The sequence below is a fragment of the Lates calcarifer genome, linkage group LG7_2, assembly GCF_001640805.2.
Source record: "Lates calcarifer isolate ASB-BC8 linkage group LG7_2, TLL_Latcal_v3, whole genome shotgun sequence".
NCBI classification, from domain to species: domain Eukaryota; kingdom Metazoa; phylum Chordata; class Actinopteri; family Centropomidae; genus Lates; species Lates calcarifer.
The window spans coordinates 867,751-893,237 of record NC_066854.1 but is presented as its reverse complement, the minus strand read 5'-3'; the positions used below and the strand labels follow the sequence as shown (position 1 = coordinate 893,237).

At 43.1% G+C, this 25,487-nt stretch overlaps 1 protein-coding gene and 1 long non-coding RNA gene across 2 annotated transcripts in view; one reads left to right on the top strand and one right to left on the bottom strand.

Moving 5' to 3' along the window:
* The window catches only part of LOC108873211 (zinc finger protein GLI2-like), a 68,698-nt gene extending 47,477 nt beyond the window's left edge, over window positions 1-21,221 (bottom strand). Inside the window, 2 exon segments of the mRNA XM_018661339.2 lie at window positions 10,772-10,882; window positions 20,756-21,221. Coding sequence (XP_018516855.1) covers window positions 10,772-10,871 — 100 coding nt within the window. The 5' untranslated portion in view covers window positions 10,872-10,882; window positions 20,756-21,221.
* The window catches only part of LOC127139112 (uncharacterized), an 80,300-nt gene continuing 68,877 nt past the window's right edge, over window positions 14,065-25,487 (top strand). The window contains exons 1-2 of the long non-coding RNA XR_007809030.1: window positions 14,065-14,106; window positions 15,919-16,096. This is a non-coding gene — a long non-coding RNA (uncharacterized LOC127139112). The remainder of the gene's footprint in view (window positions 14,107-15,918; window positions 16,097-25,487) is intronic.

Sequence of the window (25,487 nt, the reverse complement as noted above, 5' to 3'; positions counted from 1 at the left end):
CGAGAAACCAAACCAGATCACATGGTGATGGACAGCTGAGGCAGGGGAGCTGAATGGACGTGGGAGTCGCCCATTGCTTAGCATGAACTCAACCCTCATCCTCCTCAACACACTGCAAGAAATATCCATCTCAACAGGTAGTTTTCACCCTAATATCCAGACAGAGACTTTTTAAAATGTCTCCACAACTCTCTCTTTGTGTGACATTATCTGGACGTTAAAGGTACAATCGCCTGTCAGTGTTGTGGATGAATTTCCTGAGAATTTGACTCATGATTTCACCATCTGAATCACACCCTCTGACCATGCCTGTTACCAGCACTTCTCTGTGAGTTATAATGATAATTCTCAGTATTATTATCATGTTCCTGCATCTCTGTGCTTCTGTTAATGTTGCTGATCTCAGAGCTCAGACATTTTCTCTCATTGCACCAGTTTTATCTCCTCACCGAGCAGGTTTCAGGGCTGTAGTGACTGATGAAGAGGCGTGGAGCGGAGCGAGGCTTTACGTGACACGGGCTGATGTTAGGAAATGTAGAGGGTGGTTTTTTTTGGTTTACTTTATGCAGTTGGTATTTGTCTTGGAGGGCCAGACGCCAGGGGATTTCCATCAGCTGGCAGAGCGAGGAGTCTCTGGAATACCACGGCTTTAATCTCCAAAAACTTTTACTTCACTCTCTTACAGTTACTTTCCTCATCCTGTAACACCAAGGGTGGCCCTCCACTCTGTGGTCGTGCTGGTTAGAACCAAAACAAGCTGCTAAAACCCAAAGACAGTTTAATTTATCTGGGCTTCAGTGGAGAGTTTTAGCGTTCCTTGTTTGTCTAAATGCTTGTCTCTATAAACTGTGGGTATGAACTCAGTCAGGATCCAACAGCTCCTACATGTGTTTTAGGGGACACATAAGCTCTTATGTGGAGCAGGGTGATTAGGAGCTCTGTGGTCTGTTCGCTGCGTCGTGGCCGGTCGGATGCACACATCAGATCAGTAGCACATGAGTGGTCAGACCCTCACTGTTGCCTCGGAGTCCGTCTCCTCTCAGACCAGATCCCAGATCAGAAACAAGAAGTGATGAGCTGTGAAGCTACAGGAAACCTTCTGAATCACTGTATCTGTGGATTAATGAGGGCGCTGATCAGTGCAATCAAATTAATGATTACCTGAGATTCCTGCCTGTATAAACTCACCCTTCTGTCTGTTCAGGAAGCTCTGATTTGGTGGTAATTGTAGGTAATTGTGGGCTGCTCCGAACGACCTTTGATCCCAGTTATATTTAGGTTTTAGTATATTTTGATACCTCTTCAGTATTAGTGTGTGTTATCTTACTCTGCTCTAAACAAAGATCAACCAGTTTATTTAACTCACTCTGATCCCCTGATCTATGAGCCTATTACAATATGGCCTCCATAGTGACACGTACACTGATCCCTCTGTTTGCTCAGCGGGTCACAAGTTAAACTAACACACACACACACACACACACACACACAGATGCAGTATTTCCACATGTGCAGTGTTTTCATTCTGACTCGTGCAGATCTGTCTGAGCTTTAAAAAAAAGACAAGTCGTACCAATCTGAGTCGAGTCTTCGTCAGAGCGTCCCACGGCCCCCGACCTGTTTATACAAGACGCTGCACCCCCTCCTCCTCCCCCGTCTGTGTTTATTATATTTAAGGGAGATGTGCGCTGCGTTCAGACAGTGAACTCAGAGGAAACTTTCAGAGTCATTTTCACTCTGTTAAGGTTCATGTTGCTGCTGCAAAAAACAAAAAACACAAGCTCAGTTTTCTCTTTCAGTCTTTCAGTAGGAGCTGAGCTCACGTTGGACATGAAGTCGGTGTATTGATGACGACAGGATGCAGCAGATTTGTCTGATTGTTGCAGCTATAAAAGCATTTTTACTTGGTGGCTGATTAAAATTAAATTTCCCGTCTGATTCATGCAGTTTATAAGATGCAGCAGCTCCAGATGTCATAATTTAAAAGCTTTTACATTAAGTGCAGCTGTTGTTGTTGCTGCTGAAACTTTCTCTTTGTTGCACTGTGACACTGTGGCTGTTCCTCGTGTTTAAATCTGCAGCCTGTAGAGGATAGACCGTGTAAGTGCTGTTCAGTCTTCAGGCTGAACCCAGACAAACCTGGGACTTGCCCCTAAACCTCAGAGGCCACCTCTCAGGGGGGCGGGGAACTAATTTGCAGTCTGCTATACCGGGAAAGGAGGGATAGGATACCAAATAGGAAAAAAAAGGAAAAAGAGGTGGGGGAGTTTTGGCTTAATCCTCTAAAACATCCATATATCGCTCCCAACCGCTCACTCCCCACAGTTGTAAATCTCCAGGAATGTAGCCTGTTGTTTTTGGAATCAGTGCAAGCAAACCTTAATGGCTCTGAGAGATTGATGTCTGTAGACGTTGCCTGAAGCTTGCGGTTGCATATTTCAGCGCTGGGATGGCTTTAGTCAACCAGCGATGCTCAGTAAAAACTCTGAGAAACCTCACTTTGATCCTCAGGCCCGGAGAGTGGTGAGAACTGAAACAGCAATTAGCTTTACATGTTAACATTTAAAAAAACACAAGATTTTAGAGAAGGACACACACTTTCTCCTCCTAGCGGTTTTTGGTTTCCCCAGGTTCCTGGCTCTTGTGAGGTGATTCTCCTTTTAGTATATTTCCAGTAGATTGGTTACTCTATGTTGGATGCTTTTAAAGTACATGTGGTTCATCTGGAGTATCTAGGCCATGTTTTTACAAGTTTCCTTAATGACTGTTCTCACGCCTGAAAACAACTAATAAGTGAGGAGCCACTGAGCGCAGAAAGACTAATGTTTTTTTTTTAAAGCAGATTTTTATCCAGTAATCTACCGCCTGTCTATAAATAGACTAAATATAAGAAAAAACATTCCTGTTTTCACTTAGTATATCTAATCTTGAGGCTCCTTAGACCAGCCTTTCCCCTGAGTGAGACTTCAGATAAAACGGGACGAGGGCACGTTGGAAAGTCATCAAGCTAAATGTTTACAAAGAGCCACAGAAATGTGTGTGTGCGTGTGTGTGTGCAGAAATCCCATTAGCCCAGATGACTGTGTGTGCAGTGGGCTCACATATGGGTTCTCATGTGGAAACAGCCATCCAGAGAGTCACTGTGATTACTGGAAAGTGGTACTGTTACTGCGGGGCCGTGCACAGGGGCCACATGCTGCAGAAACATCTGATGTCAGCTTGAAATTCTCGAGTCAGTTAGCATGTTAGCATGTTAGCACTTCCTGTTCCCTCGTCCCAGAGTCAGTGTGTTTCTGGTTAAATGTCTGAAATAAGGTCTGTGGTTTTAACACAAGCTCCAAGACATTTTCAGGTTTTATTCTCCGACATAAAATGGGTCAGTAAATCCCCCACTCCTGATGTTTGAAGCTTTTACGTGTCTTAAAAAAGGCGGTTGCTAACGAGTGTCTAAATGAGACTACAGAGGTTGTCGTCGTGTGACTGTGGAGTAGTTGGTTTATAGCCTCACATTAGTTGGTCACTGTGTCTGATGCTAATTTTTTATGTTCCTTTATATGAAAGTCGACTGATAATCCAAACATGGCACCTCCTGCTGAATCAAACAGAAAATGAGCATGATGCAGCCCTGCTGTCCCAGCCCACAGTAAAGCAGAGGTAGAGGTTTGTGTGTTAGTGAGCCTGTGCTAATATCAGGGGGCTATTTTTCTGCTCCCGCCTGTCCGAGGCCTCCCCGAGCTGGGCCTCATTTAGACAGCACAGAGGCAGGGAAGGAGAAAAGAACCGCCGCCCCCTCTTCTTCTTCTTCTTCTTCTCAGGAAGATTAGTGGCCTGTCCTTTTGGAGTAGGAGGTGGACCCTGAGCCTTTTTCGGTCGCATTTTTCTCTGCCAGCGGGCCTGACCCCCTGAGTGCTCCCTGTGCAGCTTGCTAGCTTGTGGTGGGGGCCTGCGCATCCAGCCACCATCAATTACTCACTGTCCACAGCCCCCACTTTACCGGCCTGATAAAGAAATCTGTCCTTATCGCTAACCCACCTCTCTTAAAATACTATTTACACAGCCTGGCCCCCGTCTCCATTCATCTAACGGAGGCGCTTTTGTCCAGAGCTCAGGATTCATCACAATCAAACTAATCCCTTTGTTTCTAATGGGCCAGCCTGGCCACCAGGCCCTCAGCTCCAGTTCTGCTGAGGCAGATGCCAGTATTTACTTTAATTCAAAGCACCTTAAAGATCGCTTGTTACTTTCAGGGCTGACCAGAGGAATTTATTCCCTAAACCCTGGAAAACCTCACTGCACACTGCAGGAAATATTTCCGCGCTAAACATGGGAAAAGTGGCATCTGTACTGCAGCACTGAGTGTCAAGAGAGATGTTTAGTCCTTCATATTTATTTTTGCTCTCAGGTTAACGTGGTTCTCCATTACTCTGCTGTTTGCCTTCCATATATTTTAATCAGTTTTGATATTAAACATCCAAATTAAATATATTTAATCTGTATGTAATTACAGGATGTAAACTGCACGTGAGGTTGTTAAAATCCCAAATATTTGCAGACACAATAGTAAGAAAAATACAGCCATAATGGCAGTGTCATTAGCATCAATTTTGTTGTAGGATAAAATGATAAAATCATGATTTTATTCCACTGAAAGTCAGTAAATAAGAATAATTCTTACTGATTTGGCTTTTAATTCTCATTCTGACTAATTGATAAATAAAAAAAGAAAAAGAAAAAAGGTAAAGGTGATGTCTGACCAGTCCAGAGCTCAGGAGGAAATTATATAAAACAGAAAAGAAACTGCAAATTCTCCCTCTAATGAAGTAGAACAATATATTATTTGGCATTTTTGGTTCATAGAAAAACTGAATTGTTATTAATTGTAATATTAATTTTGTCAGTCAGCTCAGTGTTTAATCTGCAGCAGCTTCACATCCAGTGTTTAAAAAATACAGTGCTTCAGGGCAGGGAGGGGATAATCTTCCTGTTCTTCTTTCCTGAAAAATGTGTGTTTTTTGCCCGTCAAGAGAGATATACTAGGGAGTACTAAGCCTGTTTAGGTCTGCCGCCCCCTCAACCCCCCACCCAGTGTGCCCTGGGGCAGCCTAGGAGGTGCTAAGTACTTAGGGTCCCTCCCTGCGGACCAGCCAGACTCAGCAGAAAGACCTGGGAGGCTGCAGGGAGGGATGGAGGGAGGAATCGGAGTCTGGGAGGGAGGGGAGGGCGCTGAGCACGGCACATCAATCTCCCTCTCAAATGACAAACTCACTCTCGGCAAGATGTATGTCATGAGCCACCAAAGCCAGTTAATCAAATCATTAGCAGCACACAGTAGTTTCCTCTGGCCTAGTTTACAGACACAGACAGAGAGCAGAGGAAAAAACGTACAACAAAACCTCCGAAATACACAGCTCCCTCTAAAATATTCCCTAAAAGAAATCTGCACCAGTGTCGGATTTAAAGGTCACAGATTCTTCAGATTCCATAATCTGGGTTTCAAACCGCCTCTGATTCAGGATAAGAAAATACTTCACAACTTTACAACAACAAATAATAAGTACAAAACTACTGAACATGTTCAAATTTCCATTTTTCACTGGCTTAAAATTTTAGCTTTGTTCTTGAAACTGCTGAGTCATGTGACATGATCAAAACTCCTTAAAAGGCTTAAAAGACACCAGGACAAAGTCTGTCTGCTCGATGAAGATCATGTGGTGTGATTGAAAGCTGGATTTCTTCTCTCAAAGTGCTTGTTCTTTACTGTATTTATTTAAAAAGCTATTCTTAGCTCAGATGTGCACAAACTGATCATCTTCTGATCCAAATAAGTTCACATCCTGCAGGCGGATCTGACTGGACAGACATCAGGAAGTCATGTAAGGCAGGGAGCCAATCAGAATCGAGTTCAGCTGTGACCTGAAACTGCTTTAAAAAAAATAAAAGAATGGCTTTTTGAAAAGGCAATAACTCTAAATTTAACCAATCCAGTGGAAATCAGATTCCAACCAAGCCGTTGTGAAATGTCTCCGAACTTATACGTATATAAACAGAGGGAAATTTCTATCCCTAATAAAGGCTGACTTTAATTCTCTGAGAGTCGAGTCTAGAAATTGACACATACATCAATAACAGTCGGTGGATTCTTTGTCATTTTCCTTTATTTCTCCCTGATATTTTCGCTCTAAATACCTTCGGTTATTACGAATGGGTTTGAAATCATAAAGGTCCCTGAGATGGTGTAAATCTGAACGCAGCGGCCCGAGCCTGTATAAGCAGACAGATGTGTGCTGTCAGAGGAAATACAAGCGCTCATTTGAATCTATTAACTGGGCAGCAGAGCCCCGGGCTCGGCCAGGGGATGAGGGGGGAGGAGAGGGGGAGTTCGGCCCAAAAACAACTGGCACCGCCGAGGCCGGTTCTTGGTAAACGACACCGAACTTGGGTCCAGGAGTCAACGTGCCAGAGCTTTATTTTATTTTAGAGCTTGTTCCTTCACTTCCCAAAAAAACACACAAAGGGAGGGGGTCAGAGGAGGATGGACGGAGCAGGGAGGCGAGGAGGGGGCTGATCATCAAAAAGGAGCAGATAGGAGCGTCTGGAGCACCTGGGTCCATTCTAATTGACTCGGAGCGTGGCGTATCCACTTTTTAAACAAAGTGACTCTCACTTGAGCTTCATTATATGCGCACCCCATTTCCATAGGCCTCTGGGAACGGGACCTGGGCTGCTCACATAAAATAAATGACCGCTCCATGATAAATGGTTCTATTAGCAATCCAGATTGTTAAACTGTGATATAACAGATCGGAGAGGGGCGCGGGGGCCCATTCATTTTCCTCCCTTCTGCACACATACACCGCTGTAAATAGCTTGTTTTTATGTGTAAATAACATATTAAAACTCGGCATTAGCCATGTCCTTTGATAGAGAGGAAATTGTTCGAAATAAATAACGCGGGATGGGAATATAAAACAGGGCGGGCTGTTATACAGCCGGCGTCGAGGCTCAGAGGTGGGCATGACTTAGGTGACAGGAATTCTGCAGCCAACAGTAAACCATACACTGACAATAAAAGAGGCCCCGAACAGCAGCAGTATATTAGAATTGTCTGCTTTTCCCGCCGCCGCCGCCACCGGCTTGTTTGGGAATAAGCTCTCAGGTTCAAGGACCCTTGTCTCATCTGCCTCCCTCTCAAACTGCATATTCACTTATCAGGAGCTCGCAACTGGAATAATAATGCATATTACCGCGATAAGTAATTGCTCCGTCTCGATGCAGTGGCAGACGGTCGTGGTTTTTAGCGCCGCTTCTTCCGCGATATCTGATTGGTCGAGACGGGAGCGGGTGGCGTCTTGTTTATTTAAGATTAAAATACGGGGCTCTTACACAACAGCTGATAGGGGAGAAGAGTTATGGAGGGACTTTTTATTTTAGGTATGAGGAGATTAAAAACTCAGCAGCTGATATTGAAAATGGCCGTGCATGAATATACAGCTGCACTGAGGTTCAGCTGAGGTTGGGTTCAGGGTCAGAGGAGCAAGATTCATGTAAAACAAGGCTCAGTCTTATTCTGGACTGTTTCTGTTCACTGGTCTGTGTTGTTTTCCTCAATAACATCCAAAAATGTATCTGCTATTAGAAAGAAATAAGTAAAAAAGTAAATATTTAGAGGAAAAAAGACTTGATATTACTTTAAATTCTCATGATATTATGACTTTCTTTTATAAAATGTCAACTTTATTCTCAGTTTCCTGAATACTCCACTATAGAAGAAGCTGAAAAAAGTGTCCATTCATGCCCAACTTTACATGAACAATTTCATTTCAGGCATTCAGCTGGGACTTGTATCCAGAGTGGGCGTTTTAACGACCTAACCTGTGCTACTCTGTCGAAAAATACTCTGTAACTGATCTTCTTCTGTTCCAGCCTCAACCAGCTGGACCACTTTACATTTTCATGTTTTTATGTCTGTGCAGCTTCTAATTTGTGGGTGAATCTGGTTTCAGTGCATTGCTCAAGGACACTAAGGCCGTGTTCAGGCCGACATTAGCATTAGCCTGAGAAACCACAAGCCCCACCTCGTTTATTTCAATGAGACCACTGTGTTGGCACAGCGGGGGGGTGCAGACACACAGAGCAGAGAACATGACGTCACCTGGAAACTCTGTTGTTTGGTTTATGACATGAACATCATAATGCTGTGGTAGAAACCGCCGTGCTGTGTTTTGGCGTCTGATAAGCTCAGACTGGACTCGATCATTTCTCATTGTCCCACTGGTTCCTAAAGCAACGCAAACGCACAAAACCAGCTCGTTTTTAATGTTGTGCTTTCAGTCTGAAGACTTTACTCAAGCTGCAGCACAGTTTCCTTCACATATGAGGAAAATAAATCAATTGATGGTGAAAGACTTTGGAATAATGGTGCAAATTCACATATTGCACATCATTCTTTTGCTAACATTTAATTTAAATGTCCAGGTAAAGTGACAGCAGGGCGACATCAGGCTTAATTTTACATGAAACAGCTGCCAACATCTTTTCTTTTGTAGTGTCCATGTTGTTTCCACTTTTGGAGCATGTAAATCAGAAGGATGACTTTCCCAACTTGGGGAAATCGGACCGTCTGAGGAGCACCTGAATGCACCATCAGTTCAGTCAAATCTTAAAACAACCTACAGCACAGGCAGACGATCCTTTCATGTCTAAATAAAGCCATAACGAATACGTAGACAGCGACCGTATTTGTCTAGTTTAAAAAAGTCACATAAAGACACCGGACACAACATGTGACCACTGATGCATCCTGGGAACTGTGCTTATAACCCAGTGGAGAGAAAATGTCGACAGTTCACAGCTTTGTTCAAATATTGAAGAAGATCATGTAAAGAAATGGAGCAGCCAACACGCCAGCTCCACATGTAAAACTGTCCTACATTGATATTCTCTTATGAACAATTAATGTTCGATTTCTTCATCATGGCAGGCCACCAAGTTCTTCATTAAAGAGAAGAAATGTCACTAAATCACCAGCTGGATTTCCATTTCAAACGTGGCCCGTCACTCTGCATCCATCTCTCCAACGCTGCCATGTCGTCCTCTGTGCCGATCCACCAGCTTTTTTTTCCCTCAGTAATTCATACCTTTTATACTCTGGAGGTAAGAACAAGGTCTTTTAACCTCATTATACTGAGCTTTCATCACACGTTGGCTGACATCTTTAAAACATGCGTCCTTCTCCATCGCTCTCTCTGCCTCTCATGTTGTCCTCGCCTCTCTTCTTCATGGGACATTTGCCATGAAAAACACCTCAGCAGGTTGTTCGTGTAGATTAAATGTGGGTCAGTGCTTTGACAGGCTGAACTACTGTACAACCACCCCCCCCCCTTTTTTTTGGCATTTGGATCTCTAGATGATTTTTTAATGCTAAGAGGGGAACATTGGATACGTCTCTTCTCCTTCACATGCTGTAAAGCTCCGGAGACATCTACATATATCTGGTACAAGAAACTTAAAGGATACATCTGATTTTTACAATTCTGATGTTTCATAGTTTTGGTTGCAGTTTAACCAGAGAGATTAGAGTGGGGCAGTAGTGAAGTTTTTTAAATGATCTGGACAAACTGGTGGCTTGTCTACAACTTCAGTTAAATAAAAAAACTTGTATAAAGGACAAACTGAGTGTGAGACCAACACATTTTGGTCTGTGGCCTTCATCATACGACTGCTCACGTTTCTCGACTTTGTTGTTCAACCACAGTATCAGTGAGAACCAGCATTTCTGTCTGGACCATAAACATGAACGTCCACAACTCACTGACCACCTTCCATTGGAAACACTTCACTTTCCACCAGGTAATTTCTACCTTTACCTGACTGCCGTGTAGTGACGTTGCCTCATTCATAGATTCCAGCAATTACTTTGTTACGTCCAAGTTACAATAAACCAGAATTGTCCTTTAAAGTTGTTTTCTGGTGAGACACCAGCTCCATTTTCAGCTTTGTTCCTTCTTTATCAATTAATGAGTGTTTCTTTATAATGGCAGGCCACCAAGTCCTTCATTAATGCGTAAAAATGTCACTAAATCACACGTTTAATTTCCATTTCAAAGGCAGCCCATCAGTCTGCATCTTTGTCAGTCTCTGAAGCTCCGTGTCGTCCTCGGCTCCACCAGCCACTGCCATTTTTTTCCCCCTTTATACTCTGGAGGTAAGAACAAGGTCTTTCGGCCTCATTATGCCGAGCTTTCATCACACGTTCACTGACATCTTTAAAACATGTATTCTCTCTTTCTGCCTGTCCCTCCCCGGCGAGAGAGGATCGCTGCTACTTTTCATTTAGTTCAACAACACAAACACTCGTTCTCACCTGCCCCGACCCCCCTCTTCTTTTGTCATGTTACCTATTCATCAGCGTTTACAGGCTCAAATGGTGCCACACTCCTCGACTGTACACACCAGGCCTTGATACCGGGGCGATCCGCATTAATGATGCTCTTTTAAGACCTGGGTCTGCTTAGGATTCCTATCAGACATCTACTGTAAGTCACCTCTGACTGCTGCTGGTACCTTATCAGGCCTGAGGAGAGCCACGAGCATCGGCTCCCGAGATGGCACCTTATCTTTGAAATGTATATTTCATCAGTCGTGTTCGCTCTCCGTCTGCCCCCTGGCTGAGCACCTACGAGACCTCGGCTCAGTCTGACACGCAGCATGCAAAGTCCTGGCAGACAACCGGACATCGGTGCATTGAGAGAAAGTTTCAAAAGCATGTTACCTCTTGTCTCAGAGGGCGAGGGCTTCTTCGGGAGGTCTCCGAAAGCGTTCCCGTCCATTTTGTCTTTTTTCTCGGCGGCTCTCGACGCTGAAGTCTCCATGGCCGACGTCCCTGAAAGCAAAGGAACACAAAAGGAAGCTGTTAATGCCGAATGAGTGGAGTACACTCAGAGGGCCAGTGCTTGAGGAAAGGGTGTGTTAATTTGGGGATGAGATGAGTACACTCAGGACTCACTGAGAGTACTTAGATGTTCCTGCTCAAGAGTGCTGATTAAAAAAGGCCTGGTCAGGAGTGTGAGCTGAGTGAGACAGTCAGGCCGAGACACATTCATCCACACCTTTGGTTTACCTGTTTAAGGCCAGGTTGTTTTTACCATTTAAATAAAAGTGAAAATAAACTAACAAAGAAAAAAGCCAGCTGGATGATGGAACAAATACATGCACATCTCTGAGGGAATAAATACTAATAGGAAATAGGAAAGGTCAAAAGGTGAACGCCAAAGTGTTCTTCATCAGAAACACTGACCTGTTCATTCATTCATAATAAATGGAAAATAACAGCAGCATGATGCCTAAAACCCTCGACCGTCTCCACGTGACTCGGCGCCCGCAGCCTTCGCCGCCACGTGTTTGTCTTTCGCGATTCTCTGAGTTTATCCTCGACCGCGGTGCAAACACGTCCGAGGGTTTCATCATGAAAGACAGCTCACCATGCGAGGGCTCTTTTCCCCTGCAACTCACAACTCAATTTGCTCTCTGGCAGCGGGGCAGTGGGGGTCGGCGAGGAGGAAGGGTTTTTTTTTTCTGGGAGGGTAGTGGGGTTAAAGGCGAGGGGGGATGAAGAGGTGGGGGTCTTGGCTTGCATGTCATCAAAGTTTATTTGACTATTGACCTTTCTGCCAGCGCTATTCAGACCGGCTCTGTGGCTTGAACAGTTAGAACAATACAACTTTATCTTCAAAGCCCAGAGAGAAGTGAGGAGGACTTTTCTCTCAGCCTCCATCAGGTCACTGAGACTAAAAACTAAACATCTGGGGACCTGGTTTTAAGGCTCAGACTGGATTGAGTCCAAGAGGTAGATCTGGTGTTAACCAGTGGGCATTGTGATGAAACCTGAGAGGATTTGCTTCTTTTCACAGTTTGATGTCATTTTAATTCATAGACAAAATAATGAATAGATTCATTTATAAATGAAACATGTACATGATGAGTTTTAGAGGACACTGAGGTCGATTTTACTTCTTAAACTCTCAGAGTTTTCACTTCTTCAGGTAAAACTGGCTGCATCTCTGACTGGAAACAGTTGTTAACCTGATCATTTGCCGCTTCAGGAACCAGACCTGTGACCTTCTGGTTACGGGACAGGTCCTGTAACAACGCTGACTAAACCACCGGAGGGTTGTAGGTCACACGCTCAAATGAAGCAGCAGTTCACTGAGTCTTTAAATGACCAAACTCGTTTTATTACCTCTTTAACAAAGCTGAGCTTCTGACTGACAGCTCTGCCTGGTGTCTTTATTGCTGTGGATGAATCAGTGTAACAGGTGTGAGAGGCCAGGAGTGAAGCCTCATGGGAAGTCCTTCACCCCACACACACACACACACACAGACCCCCTCTAGTTGAGGTGATATATGAGGCACATAATGGCAGTCTTTCACGCTCACACTCCTCTGATCTGTCCTCGCAAATCATTATTAGTCAGGCTCAACATTTGCTGTTCACACGTCGAGGTGCTTAGTGATTGGTGTAGCAGCCTGAAAAAAAAGATTAACTACAGTATAACACACTGCTCTTCTTTTGATTTACAGTATATCCTCGACAGTGTGGAGTCAGAGAGGATCTTTGTTGTTTTTTTAAGTAACTGTTGATAATCTTAAAGTATAAATCCAGTATTTATGATGGGAAAAAGGGAAATAAACCTTTGGAATCGGTGCAGTAGGAAGTTCAGTGAATTGGGTGACTGAACAGCTGCTGCAGTGTAAACAAACAGACATTTGTTCACATCAAAGTTCTTGTTGTTGCTACTGATGGGTTCAGATTGTTACTCTAAGTGTGTGACAACATTGATGATAAGATTCCTACAGAGACAGAGCTTTTTATTAAAGAGGAAGAACCAGAAACATCTCTATATATCTCTACCAGACTCCATTGATAAAAAGAGGAATTTTACAGAGCAGAACACAGAAGCTTCTGCCTCCATCTGTTAGTGTGTCTGTAGTACTTGTACTCAGTAAATATCTGATACTTCTTCACTGCTTAAGTCACCAGTAACAGACACACTAACAGATGGAGTGGTATTCCAGCAGCTTCTGTGTTCTGCTCTGTAAAATCCCTGTTTTTGTCAATGGAGTCTGGTAGAGATACACAGTGATGTTTCTGGTTAAACAAACCTGATTTAAAAAATCCAAACTAGCTACTTCAGCTAGCCCAGCAACTTCTAATCTTGTTGTAAAACCTTTGTCTAGTTCTCATACATAAAGGTTTCAGCTAAATGATTCTGTGAAACACCAGAGAGGACAGAGACGTGGTGACACAGCAGAGTTTCTGCCTGGAATCAGTGAGTTACGTGTAGGGGTAGCTAACAACCAGGTTAGCAAGTCAATAGCTCAGTTAGTGGTGTAATTAACTGTCACCTCCCCCTGTTGACTGGAGGCTCCTCTCAAAGGGCTCACAATGATTCATTTGAGTATAATGGCCAACAAAGAGATCCTTACAATAAGGTTATTTAAAGGAACAACCTCAGAGGAGCCCCTCCCCCCCTTTCTGTCGAGTCATTGTGCTGAAATCAATGACTGTTTGTTCTGTCAATTCATCCTTTTCCCCTCACTAAGTCACTGCTTCTCCACTTTAAACCACTCTGAGAGGAACAGAAACACTCATCTGTTTGTAGAGACAACACATGATTGATTTTAGTTTCCATCAGTTGCTGCTGCATCTGTCTGAAGATTTGACCTTTTACTATAGCTTTGTCATCCATTTGTGCTGTTTGGTTTCTGCATAAATGTCACAAAATTGTAGCTTTTACTCTTTTACTCTGTCAGGAAATCTAAAGCTTATTTTCTGAGACACTCGTCTGTTCAGAAACCAGTCAAACTATCAGTGTCGAGTATCAGATGCAGCACATTTAGACGTAGACGTGGGCAAAGTTCTTAAGTGTGCTCACAAAACAGAAACATAAAACCAAAACTAACTGGATCAAATGCAACATGAACCTTGGTCCAGACTTGAAAGCTTTAATAATTAAATGATGATACATCTTAAATCATGATCTCCTGTTTTTTATTTCCCTCCACAGAGACTGCACGGAGGCTGTGGACGCTCCTGAAAGTACCAGAGTAAGTCGCCCCAGAGTAACACCTCTGACACTCTGTAAATTAACTAAGGGCCCACAAACACTCAGGATATATATGAGTCCTGTGGAGGGCCACGACTCGCAGAAATCAAACAGCTCGCAGCGAGAGGGTTTTCCCTGCGTCAGGAAAACAAATGCCTCTGCCTTCGAGGTGTAGCCGGCTTACAGGAGTACAGTTTGGCTCATCACCGGATATTACCAGCAGCCACTGTCCCCCTGAATTATTAGAGCAGCTCTTGTCAAGCAAACAAATGACTCTGTCTCAACTCAAAAGGTCACAGCGTAGCAGAGTAAAATCACAGAGCACGCAGTCAATTCCTCGGCGCCGTACCCCTTTCGAAGGGCCACTTGCTGGAATTTATGGTTGGGCCCTACACCTATTCTCCTTTGAATAATAGCTATCCCGTAAAAGAAGCCCAGGTCGGTGGCGAGTCTAAAATAGAATACAGCTTCGACCGAACAGGGGGTTGTTTATTGTACGAGCGGCGAATGCACAAATAGAGGCTAACAGTGACATTTGAATTTATACCGACTTCCAGAGACTTGTTCCTCTTAACTTCAAGAAGAGAAGCAATGAGGCCCAAAATCCCCGATCTGAAAGCTAAAAACAGAGCACAGGGGAGAGAGGAAGTGTTCCCATGAGGCCAGACATGATAAAGCCTCTTGTTTGTGTTTTATTTTATTACTTGTTTCACTGTTTGTCCTAACAAACAGAGGACACTGATGGGACAGAGAGAGGAGGAAATGCAGGAAAAACCAGAGCAACTGAATGATACTTTCACTGTTTCTGAATCACACCATCAACCGGTGTCTTTTTTTTTCCTGGGAGAGGAAGAAACAGCAGCTTCACACCCCTCTCTCAGCCTGGATGTTCAATATCCTGTGGCTGATCTCCTCCTGCCCTCACCAACAGCAAACAGATGTGGCGGTGGAGTTCAGAGGAGAAATCCCCCGCTGCAGGAGGACTCCGCTCAGCTCCTCCACCGGACTCAGCGAAAGAACCAACCAACGCCTCCCACAGCAGACCCTGACCTCGCTCTTCTCTCTCTTTTTTTTTGAGCAGTAGCGGTGCTTAAAGGTAGCTGACTGCTTCCTGTGAGGCTTGTATGAATGCACACAGGTCATCCATGCTCCTCGGCCATACTCCATACTTTTGTCATTACCTGAGGAGAAAACTCCACCATTTTCCTGCTTTATAAAATCGTAAACTGAATATTTTTAGACTTGTGGTGAGAAAAAACAAGCAAATGAAGGAAATCACCTTGAGTTTTAGGAAATTATGACCAAAAGATTCATGAATAATTAAAATAATTGTAAGTTGCAGCCCTGAGCTGCGTCTTTTTACCCAAAATGTTTACTAGTTTTCGGTGAAGAGGTCTGAGTGGGAGGGAGTGAATAAAAACCTACTGTTCAACTGTATAGATAAAACTGGCCCCATAAATAAACTCGAAATTATGCAAAAGGAAAAGGGGAAAAGAATAGGAACAAGGCCCAGCTGCTAGTTTTGGTTGTGACATGAGAAAAGCGTTTGTATTATTATTTAACATATCTGCGGTTTACATTAACAAACTACTGCAATTCAGGAGTCATGAAGCAGCAGCAGACCGTTAAAGTTAAAGTCAAGCTGCAAAATACCTCAGAGAGAGGCACAAAATGACGGCAAGCAGCAGGGGTGGAGGGTTCAGATCTTGCCAAAACCTCCATGAGCAGAACACTCATCAGTTAACAGTCTAAAATGTGATCCCTGTTCTCCCTCTCAGTTTTCTGACCTCCTGCCATATGTGTGCCTCCTCAGCTCGGCCTGCCGACGGCGTGAAGCTCACACTGACCGCCGAGACCCGCTGCTTTGATCCCTGACCCTCGGCCAAATGGTCCGGCTGCAGCACGGCCGCTCGCTGTTTTACAGCCACAGTTTGGACCACTCACTTCCTCCTCGCCGCCTGGACCGACCCTTTAATTCATCAACACCCACAGTGAGTCCTTTTTTCTTTAACTTTATTCTTCCAGTGAAGGTTTCTGTCCACGTGCTGTCACACCTGGGAGATGAACGGTCCAACAAAGGCCTGATTTAACTCTTTTCATCCCAGAAATGAACCAGTATTTCTTAATGAACCGTTGGCAGCAGCAGGTTTACATTTATGTGCTTCATAAAACTTGATGTGTAGCGTCCCCTAACTTTACTAAACAAGACTGAACCTCATTTAAAAGCCGTTGAATCTGATGTCCAGATAAATGTGTGAACCTCCATCATCCACAGCTACACAGCTTACACAAATAAACAGGAAATGTCGCTTCGCGCTGTCGGATTGTTCGGCTTGTGACTTTTTTAGGCTGTTTGCTAAACGGATCTAAGTAGTTCTGGTTGTTTATGTGTCTCCGCTGTGTTTACTGCCTCTGCAAGTCACATTCAACCTCTCCATCCTTTCTGCTTTCTGAGAGTTTGGAGGTAATAACTGTTCAGCATCGTGGCATCAGCTCTTAAACGAAGCGTCCAGGGAAACTCCCTGCTGCTCTGTCACAGTTGGCTAATCAGAACTCTGTGTGTGTGTGTGTGTGTGTGTGCATATGTCTGCCTACATAATACTGTGTGTGAACACCTGCACGGCGTAATGCAGTCAAAAATAACTTGAGTTGAATTTGCATCACAATGTCATAAAGTTAGTTCAGTAACTGTGTGTTTACTTCACGGTCAGAGTCTGTGGACCTGAACCTGTCCACATGTTTATTTCTTCTGTGTTGGTGTTTTTTTTGGCACATACAGTGCAGTCCCCTGAGGACACGCTCATATGAGAACATGTACGTCATGCAGACCCGGGGAGGACTTGGACCTACAGCTGGTCTGTGTGTGCATGGTTCTCTGATAATGAAGTTTAAATCACTGATCAATCACATATCAATAAAAGCAAAAAGATTCAGAAATCTTCAAAAACAAAACCACAAACCCTCGCTGAGCAACAAACACCTTCAGTAATTTACTCTTCCAGCAGCTTCTGTGGTTATTCAAGTACTGTGCTACAGTACAGCTTGAAGTATTTGTACTTTACTGTACTTCATACTCCTCTACATGTGTGAGACACTGCATATTAAGATTTATCTGTGATGATCCACATTAGATAACGTAGTTAAAATCGCCTCCAACTCACATCTGTAATTAGATGCATTTCTGCGTAGCGAGTACTTTTACTTGTAGTACTAGAAGAGTACATACTGCTGCTGATAGTTGTAGTTTTCTCTCTGATTGCAGTATTTCTGAGCAGTGATGTTTCTAGTTTTGTTTCTGGTGTGGACATGCTCTCAGGTCTCACCTGAAATCACAGCTAACAGCCGCTGACACGGCGGAAAACCTGCTGAGGCCCCCCTGTCACTAACGGCATGTCACAGGACCTGCAGGGCCCCCCCCCCCCCAGGGATGAAGTCTGTCCCCGGGCCCCTGTGACGGGTCCCCTCCCTTCCTGGAGGGCGGGAAGAAGAAGGAGAAGCAGGGGGCCTCCGGGGGCCGGACAGATTCCTCCTGACCTCAAGGTCTGATTGAGCTCACGGAAAGACGAGGCCGAAGGTGGAGGGGGGGGTTGATTGCTAAAGAATACCACATGGCCCCGCAGGGACGCCACATGTTTAAAAATTTTGGGGAAGGAAAAAAAAAAGCAACAAAGCTCTTTCCCGTTTGTTGCTCGGCCTGGTTGATGCTTGTGCGGTTTGGCAGCGTTTCACAGCTTGTTTTCGCTTTCGCTGCTCGTCATCTGAAGGAAGAGGCAGAGGCTCTTCATCACGGAGCAGCCAGTCAGCTCCACGCAGCGCCCGGCGATCATCGAACACGGCAAAAGCCATCAGATGTGGTGATAACTGGGACTGTGATAAGCAAATCGCAGCCCGGCGAAGGACGGGAGAGAAACGATCTGTCCCCCTCCGCAGAAAAAAGCCCAACACTTCTCTGAGATGTGGGATCATTCGTTTTCACAGCGTGTCGACATGTCATCACGGGCGTCTCTGCTCACAGTGTGGGGCATCCTTCACATCCGCCCTTCACATTCACACACACACTCATGGACGCCCCTGCTCAGCGGCTGTCAGGCCTGAACGTGGCGTTGCTGCCGTCCCTTCAGGAGTTAATTAACAGACGCATCAAAGCCCATCCCGAAGAGCTCTATGTACACAGCAAAGAGGAGGAACTACAGGCCCCCAGCGGCCCCTGGACCTTTGATTTCTGACGTCTCTCGCTCTGTGTGTGTGTGAGTGTGTGTGATGGCGTTGCATTAAACACAGCTCTGTTTTCATCATGTGTAATTGCTGCTGCCTGATAGCTGCTTTCCTCTGTCAGAGGAAGTTTCTGGTGTCATCAAAGATCTGGTGGAAAAAGTGACCAGAGTTTCACAGAATAAATGTATGTAGAGCTGCAGAGAGCGAGTGTGTGTGTGTGTGTGTGTGTGTGAGGGTGGAAAAAAGAAAAACATGATTTGATTTGATTTAACTTTAAGAGTTTCTGACTTGTAGCTGAATCTGTCCTCATGTGCCCGTTACTGTCAGAATAATCTGATCCTGTTTTAACTTCTGAAGCTGTTTGCCGGTGATTAGCCGAGGTCAGCGAGAAAAGCAAACAGTGTAATCCACTTAAACAGAAATCCATAACAGCTGTAATCCACACACACACACACACAGCAGCAGGAGGAGGAGTGTGAGTTTCACTGTGATTACAAAGGCTGAAACACACACTCACATTATTTTAAAACTGTGATAATTCCTGATCAGACAGAGGAGGATCAGGAACCAGGAGAAATTCAGTTTACAGTGACAGAAAACTAATGTTCATGTTTAAGCGGCTGCACCCAGAGACTGTTTGTTATTTCTGCATAAAATACCTTAAATGATTCCCTGATGAAAAAGAGATGATCAAGTTGTCATTAGAGCAATTAGTTGATGAATTAATTAGTGAAATGACAGAGAACTAATCAGAATAATTTGTCATATTTTATGAAAAAATGTCAGAAACTCTCAAGTTAAGATAAGATAAGATAATCCTTTATTAGTCCCACAATGGGGAAATTTACAAGTTGCAGTTTCTTAAATAACAGCAGTTAATTTCTGGTTTAATAGCTGGTTATTATGGTTATAGTTAGTTACACTAGAGAGGAAATAAAAGGCTAAGATAAACCGAGTCGTGGCTCAGCCTGTTGTTAAATGAAATGTGTGTGTTTAAGCAGGTCTGGAGGTTTTGGTGGATTTACTAACCCTGCTTGTGTAAAGCCACTGATGCTTCTTTTCTCCACCAAAAAAAAAAAAACCCTCACAAGGAACAACAACTGCCCCAGGGCCACATGGCGTAATTGGTGTGGACTTGTTGTTTTGTGGGATAAGAGACTTTTGAGTCCTCACAGCGGGGCGTTTTTACTCACTTCCAATTCACATTTATCGCACCCCGCAACCGCCTGCATGCCAGACTCCTTTCTTTCCCTTTTTTTTTTTTTTTTCTGCATGGAATCCGTCGGCTAACTTCCCCACATTTTTTCAGTCATTAAACGCTGCACAGATTCTGTGGTTAATGGCGAGCGGCCGGGACGCGGGGGTTGTGTGGAAATGTGTGAAAATGACAGCGAGGAGGGGAGGAAGGCGCTCGGGGCAGGATGAAAGTGACATCCCCATCACAGGTTTGGGAAGCCCCCATGTCATCCTGAATAATGTGAGGGGCCCCATTATTTCTTCACATCTTTTCACTCCCCCCTGCTCCCTGACTGCTGGAACTCTTCATCCTGCACAATAGCAAATGCACTAAAACTTTTTTTCTGATGCAAATGAATGCAACCGGCCATTCAGTATTAAAAAAATCTACTCTGAGAGGGAGGGAAACCAGCCTGCTGTATTTAGTTGTTTTTTCTAGATTTTACTCACTTTTATTTGTCTTTATTTAATTATTAAAATGTGCAGATGATTTTATTTAATGTGCAACAAAGAAAACGAGATGAGGCTGAATGTGTGAGGCCTTCATGTGCACAGAAACACCTAAATCACCAATTAAAGACTTTAATCTTAATGAGCTTTTATGTGCTTCTGTGAGAGGAAATCAGTCCAAGCTGTGAGTGATAAAACCTGACTTCCTCTGCAAAATCACATCAGCCTTTTATTTCAACTTAACGAAAGAAGCCTTTAGGGTTTTATCTCATTTTAGAGTAAAGATGCAGAGAGGTTGGAGGGAAACGAGGAGGGAGAATGAAAGTTTCCTTAACCCGTGAGGAACTTTTAAAATCAGTGCTGTGCAGGCTGCTTCACTGCAGCATCTTAAATATCAGGTTGCAAATTCCTGGAATTCCAGGATCAGTGTAAACCTCAAATAACCCTAAGTGATAAGGACAGTCAGGCATTAAAAACAGCTTTCCTGTGTTTATTTAAAGCGCCTGAAGTGACTGGCGTCTTTATAAATTCATAAAATAACAATAAGGTGAAGAGTTGTTAAGATGCGAGGAGTTAAAGTGAATAAAGAGAAAGTAAAACAGGAGAATCACGATGAGTGAATTAAAGCGATAAAAGATGACTTTAAAGTTTCTGATAGTTTCAACGAATGTGTTCATCATCAGTTTCTGAGCTCAGTCCGCGATAAAGACTGAGACACGACTGTTTTCTCTGAGCACATGGTCACTCACCCGGACTGTCCCCAGTCTCCTCTCGTCCCGGCCGAGCAGTGTGTCCGGACACCTCTCCGCCCCGTTTCCCTCTTCGCTTTAGTTCAAGTCAAACTTTTCTTTTCTCTCTCTCAGCGAGGAAGAAAAAAAGAAAGAAAAAACACAACGGTGCAGAAAATCCGCTGCAACAACGTGAAATCCACATCTACAGGACGGTGCGCACGGAGCGGAGTTTTTGGCAGAAAAAGAAGAAAGTATTCCCAAAATGAGTCCGCGCCCCTCAGCATGGACACAAAACAAGAAGCAGAGAGAGACAGAGAGAGAAAAAGTTCACTTCTCCGCGTTTGTCCGCATCACGGATCCATCCAGCAGCAGGAAAGTTTGAAACCCGCAGAAGAAGCGGCGGAGTGACGGAGAGAAGTGAGGAGGCGCAACTTTTTCACCGCTGGCTTTGATGAGGATGCTGCGGAGCTGCAGAGTCTCCAGGATGCGCTGTTTTTCACCGCGCCCTCCCCCCTCTCTCTCTCCACACTTTACTCCTCTCCCTCCTTCGCTCCCCCCGTCCCTCCTCCCCCTCTCTCTCCGGTTTCAGACGGGACAGACAAACCGCTGTTCGGACACCCGATCATCAAAAATGCGCTATTTTTTAAATTCCTACAATAATACGTCGATATAAACGATCAATAACCTATTATAGATAAATGATTATTAAATCTAACGGAGACTTAACACGACTATAAGGCTGCAGCTCCTGGGAAAACTCAGGAAAAAAACATCTATCTAAAAAGTATCGATTAAGTTTCACAAACAAATTATTCTCATTGATTATCAATTATTAGAAATATTTCCCCTTCTTTATCATTATATTTCTATCTCTTATCCGCGGTTTGTTTTGATGTTTTCTTCTTTTATCAACAATTTTAGTAATTTTTATTTTCTGCTCTCACTCCACCACCCTGTTAAATACACGTTAAATCAGTCAAAAATATCGATTATCACTTAGTAATTAGCTGATTAACTCTAATTTAACACGATACTGTGTTATTAATCAACAACTCAGTTTCCTCATTTTCTAAAGTAATTATAAAGAATTATTTCCAGCTGTATTAGTAATTCTTCCGCATTGTTAAAGTTTTTTTTAAAGTTAAATAATATCTGTGAATTCCTCTGTAATCACCGGTTTCATGGATTTAAACTAAAGATGACAAATTAAAATAATGTGGTGAGAAATCATGACACAGTGAATTAACTGAGAATTTAAATAAAACTTTAACTAATGTCTCTGATACAGTGTGAGCCCTCATAGGAATATATTGTAGGTTTTAAAGTAAATCCAAATATCACAAGTGTCCCAGGATCAATATAAATATAATGAATTTAACTTTAAGAATATATGTCCTGCGCGACACTGAACATGTGTAACTGTTGTATTTATTAAACTAATATAACTTAAATTCCAGGATGATTAAACAGTGAATAATTTACTTTGGTAGTTTTCAGACCTGCTGTTTATCCGCTGAGGTCATTTTAAATCAAACACTGACATCTAGTGGCAGCTCACATCCACTACATCTACATCCACGATAACTGCCTCTCAGGCATCAAGCTGTGCTGATTGAGTAGATATAAGTACTGGGTTTCATGTCTGAATGTCTGTGAAGTAGTTTTCTAACAGCTTACTGCACAGTTTACTCTTAGAATTCATTAGATTTTAGATCACAGGGAAGGCTTAGCATTGGAAACCCTGTTTCTACATTCATTTTGCCTTCAGCTTTACTGTTGTCGCTCACTAGTAAGTTGTTTTGGATAAAAGCTGAATGACTAAATGTTAATGTAGATGTATGTATAAAGCTTAAATATATGTGGTTTGGGTGGTGTTCATTTTGAAACTTTAACCTGACTGTCCATTTAAATCATTGTAGTTGATTGCAGTGGCATTAGTGTTTGAGTAGAGGCAAAACTTAAAGCTAAGATTGAACTTTCTGAATCTGACTTGCGTAGACAACTTAAATATATACACAACTGACTCAGCCAGTGAATCCAACTTTATTTATTTAGCAGCTTTAATAGGTTTTTGTGCACTTCTGTTTATAACTGAGTCACAAAGTCACAAAAAACAATTAAGATATCATTAATATCATTAATACACAGGGAAACGAAATGTAATCAGTGGCAGCAGAACGGTTGCAGATGTTGCTTTAAGTACGTTTAGGGATTCTGGAGTTTTGAGGTTGTTACTGGGCTGTGCACTGAGTTGAAACAGCACCACCTCTGGTGGACAAATTGTGTAACTGCAACAGAGTTTCTGAAACATGAAACACACTGTGGGCTGTTTTAACAGTCTCATGGCCTGTGTAGGTGCATTTTATCGTCTTGATAATGCTCCTTAAAATAACTGACTTCAGTTTTCTGTTGGTCAATCACACTGCTATCCTGAGGCAGCAGCAAGTGACTGTGTGATGTTGGTTTTGTTGAAGAGAGAGATAAAGCACAATCTATAGACAGTTCAGTTCAGCTCTTTCTAGGCATGTAAAAGCTTTGACAGTAAAAAATGACCATCTGCAGGCTGTTCTCAGACTGTATGAGTTTGGCCGGCCAGTTCAAGTGCACAACAGTGAAATGACTCAAATTAAATGAAAATAGAACTCGTAACTTATATCATAACTGTTAAAAAATGATGGTATCACTTGTCCCGCCGCCATATGGAAATAATCTTACCTCGGAGCAATAATGATATTGAATGTCTTTTAAAACTGTTGCGTGAGAAATCTTTTCCCCATCTTACCATCTGATACTGATGACTTCCACAGAGCTGCGTCCACCCATGAGACGTTACCGTGTTCGTATCTGTCACCAGTGTGGGAAAACGTGGAAATCTGCCTTATTAAGGTTTTATATTCAAGTGCGTCAGAGTGGAGGGAGACAAAGTTCACAGCTTCAGTCCATCAGCAGATACATAAGACTGCTGAAGTCCCCTTGAGCCAGGCACTGAACATGTCAGTCTCTAAACCTATAGGGATTACACTGGATTTTACCACAATTTATCTGTGATTCCTGGTGCGTTTCAGGTACAACTGGATGTTGTAGGTGTATAAAATCATCTGTATTATTACCAAACATCAAACAACATTGGCTACAAAGACTAAAACAACTCTGAGAAATAAATAAAAGTGAGAAAGTAAGTAAGTAAGAGGCAAGAAATTGATGTAACATCATCAGTGTTTGGTCTGTTATTCATGGAAATTTAAAAAATGCTTCATCAACACTAAAACTAAAAAAAATTTGGGTGAATTTTGCCCTAAAAGTTGAAATGTCAGTGTTTATTAATGTATTAATGTATCAAACTTAAAGATTCATTAGAAATAAATTGAGTTTATTTTGAGATATAAGCGAGTAAATGGAAACCAGAGTAGAGGTAACAGTATTGTGACTTTTTGCAAAACATCTGTAAGAAGCTGCTTTAATCCTGAGCTGTGATACATTTGAAAATAAAACTTATGATCTTAACCTTTAAGTACTGGATGTAAATATTGAGTACCTTACCGTCGAAGTGGTTCAGGATAAAAACAGGTCTCGTTTTTGACCCGGGTCCACATCTGTGCCACCTCTGTCTCAGCTGTGACTCATCTGCTTTAGTCTTCAGTAAGTCTGTCTCAGAAAACACATGTTAGACGACCCTTTGACCTTTAATATCCGCTGAGTTTATTTGCTACGTCCCCCCCTCCGCTCCTCCCTCGCCTCCCCTGCTCCGATGCGTATTAAATCAGATATGGTGAATGGAGGAACAACACCGCCACCCCCCACCACCTCTTACTTAACCCTCAGTGACCTCAGGTTTTCCTAAGTAAATTGATTTAGACCCGAGTCTCCACTGTGTTTGCTGTGACTGCTGGGAGGCTCTATTGACCTTAATACAGGGGAGCAGATTAATATACAGCCCCCACCTCAGCCCCTTTTTTCACTGTTGTTCCACATAGGTGGGGTGACGACATCAGTGTCAGAAAAACAGGAAATGGCTACGTGTGAAAGAGGCTGAACAGCTACATTCTTTGAGTTCGGTTCAAAGGCAGATACCGAGACCACAGGTTGGTCTTCATTAACACTGAGAGCAGTGGGTCGAGGTTGTTGACAGGCCTGCTTTGTTCTTTGTTTCATCATTGCTGTGTTCAGTTTGAGACAAATCAAGAACCGTTACCTTTAAACCAGGTGTTAATGAAAAATAACAAAGCTGTACGAGACTTGAGACCTGACTCAGGTTTGTTTTTAAGGCACCTGAGACTTGACTTGGACGTCCTCAAGGATCTGATGCTTGACTTGACTTGTTTTGAGAGACTTGGAACTTGATGTGGACTTGTCATCAAAGACTTGAGGCTTCATTTTGAGTCCAGAGTCCAGATTCAGAAGATTTCAACCAGTAAATCCCTTTGTTTTATCCAGTGGTTCACAGTGGTTTAGTCGGTTGTTACCTTGTGGTGTTGCGTTCAGGTGACCTTCATCGGCTCGTAATGTCAGGAAATATCACACTGCATTTACCAGGTAGAAGTCACAGGTAGATTTTATCATATGAACTACAGCAAAGAACATATTTGTTACTTAGTTTAAGTTATATTGATTGTTTTAGAGCAATACCGATGGCTATAAACCTGATATTTTATTTTTCAAATTGACACGGAGTGCCTGAACGCACCATTAGTTTTGCTCTCTGTGAGGCCTGTCTGGTTTTTGGGAGGAGGAGCAGGTTCAGTCTGACCTT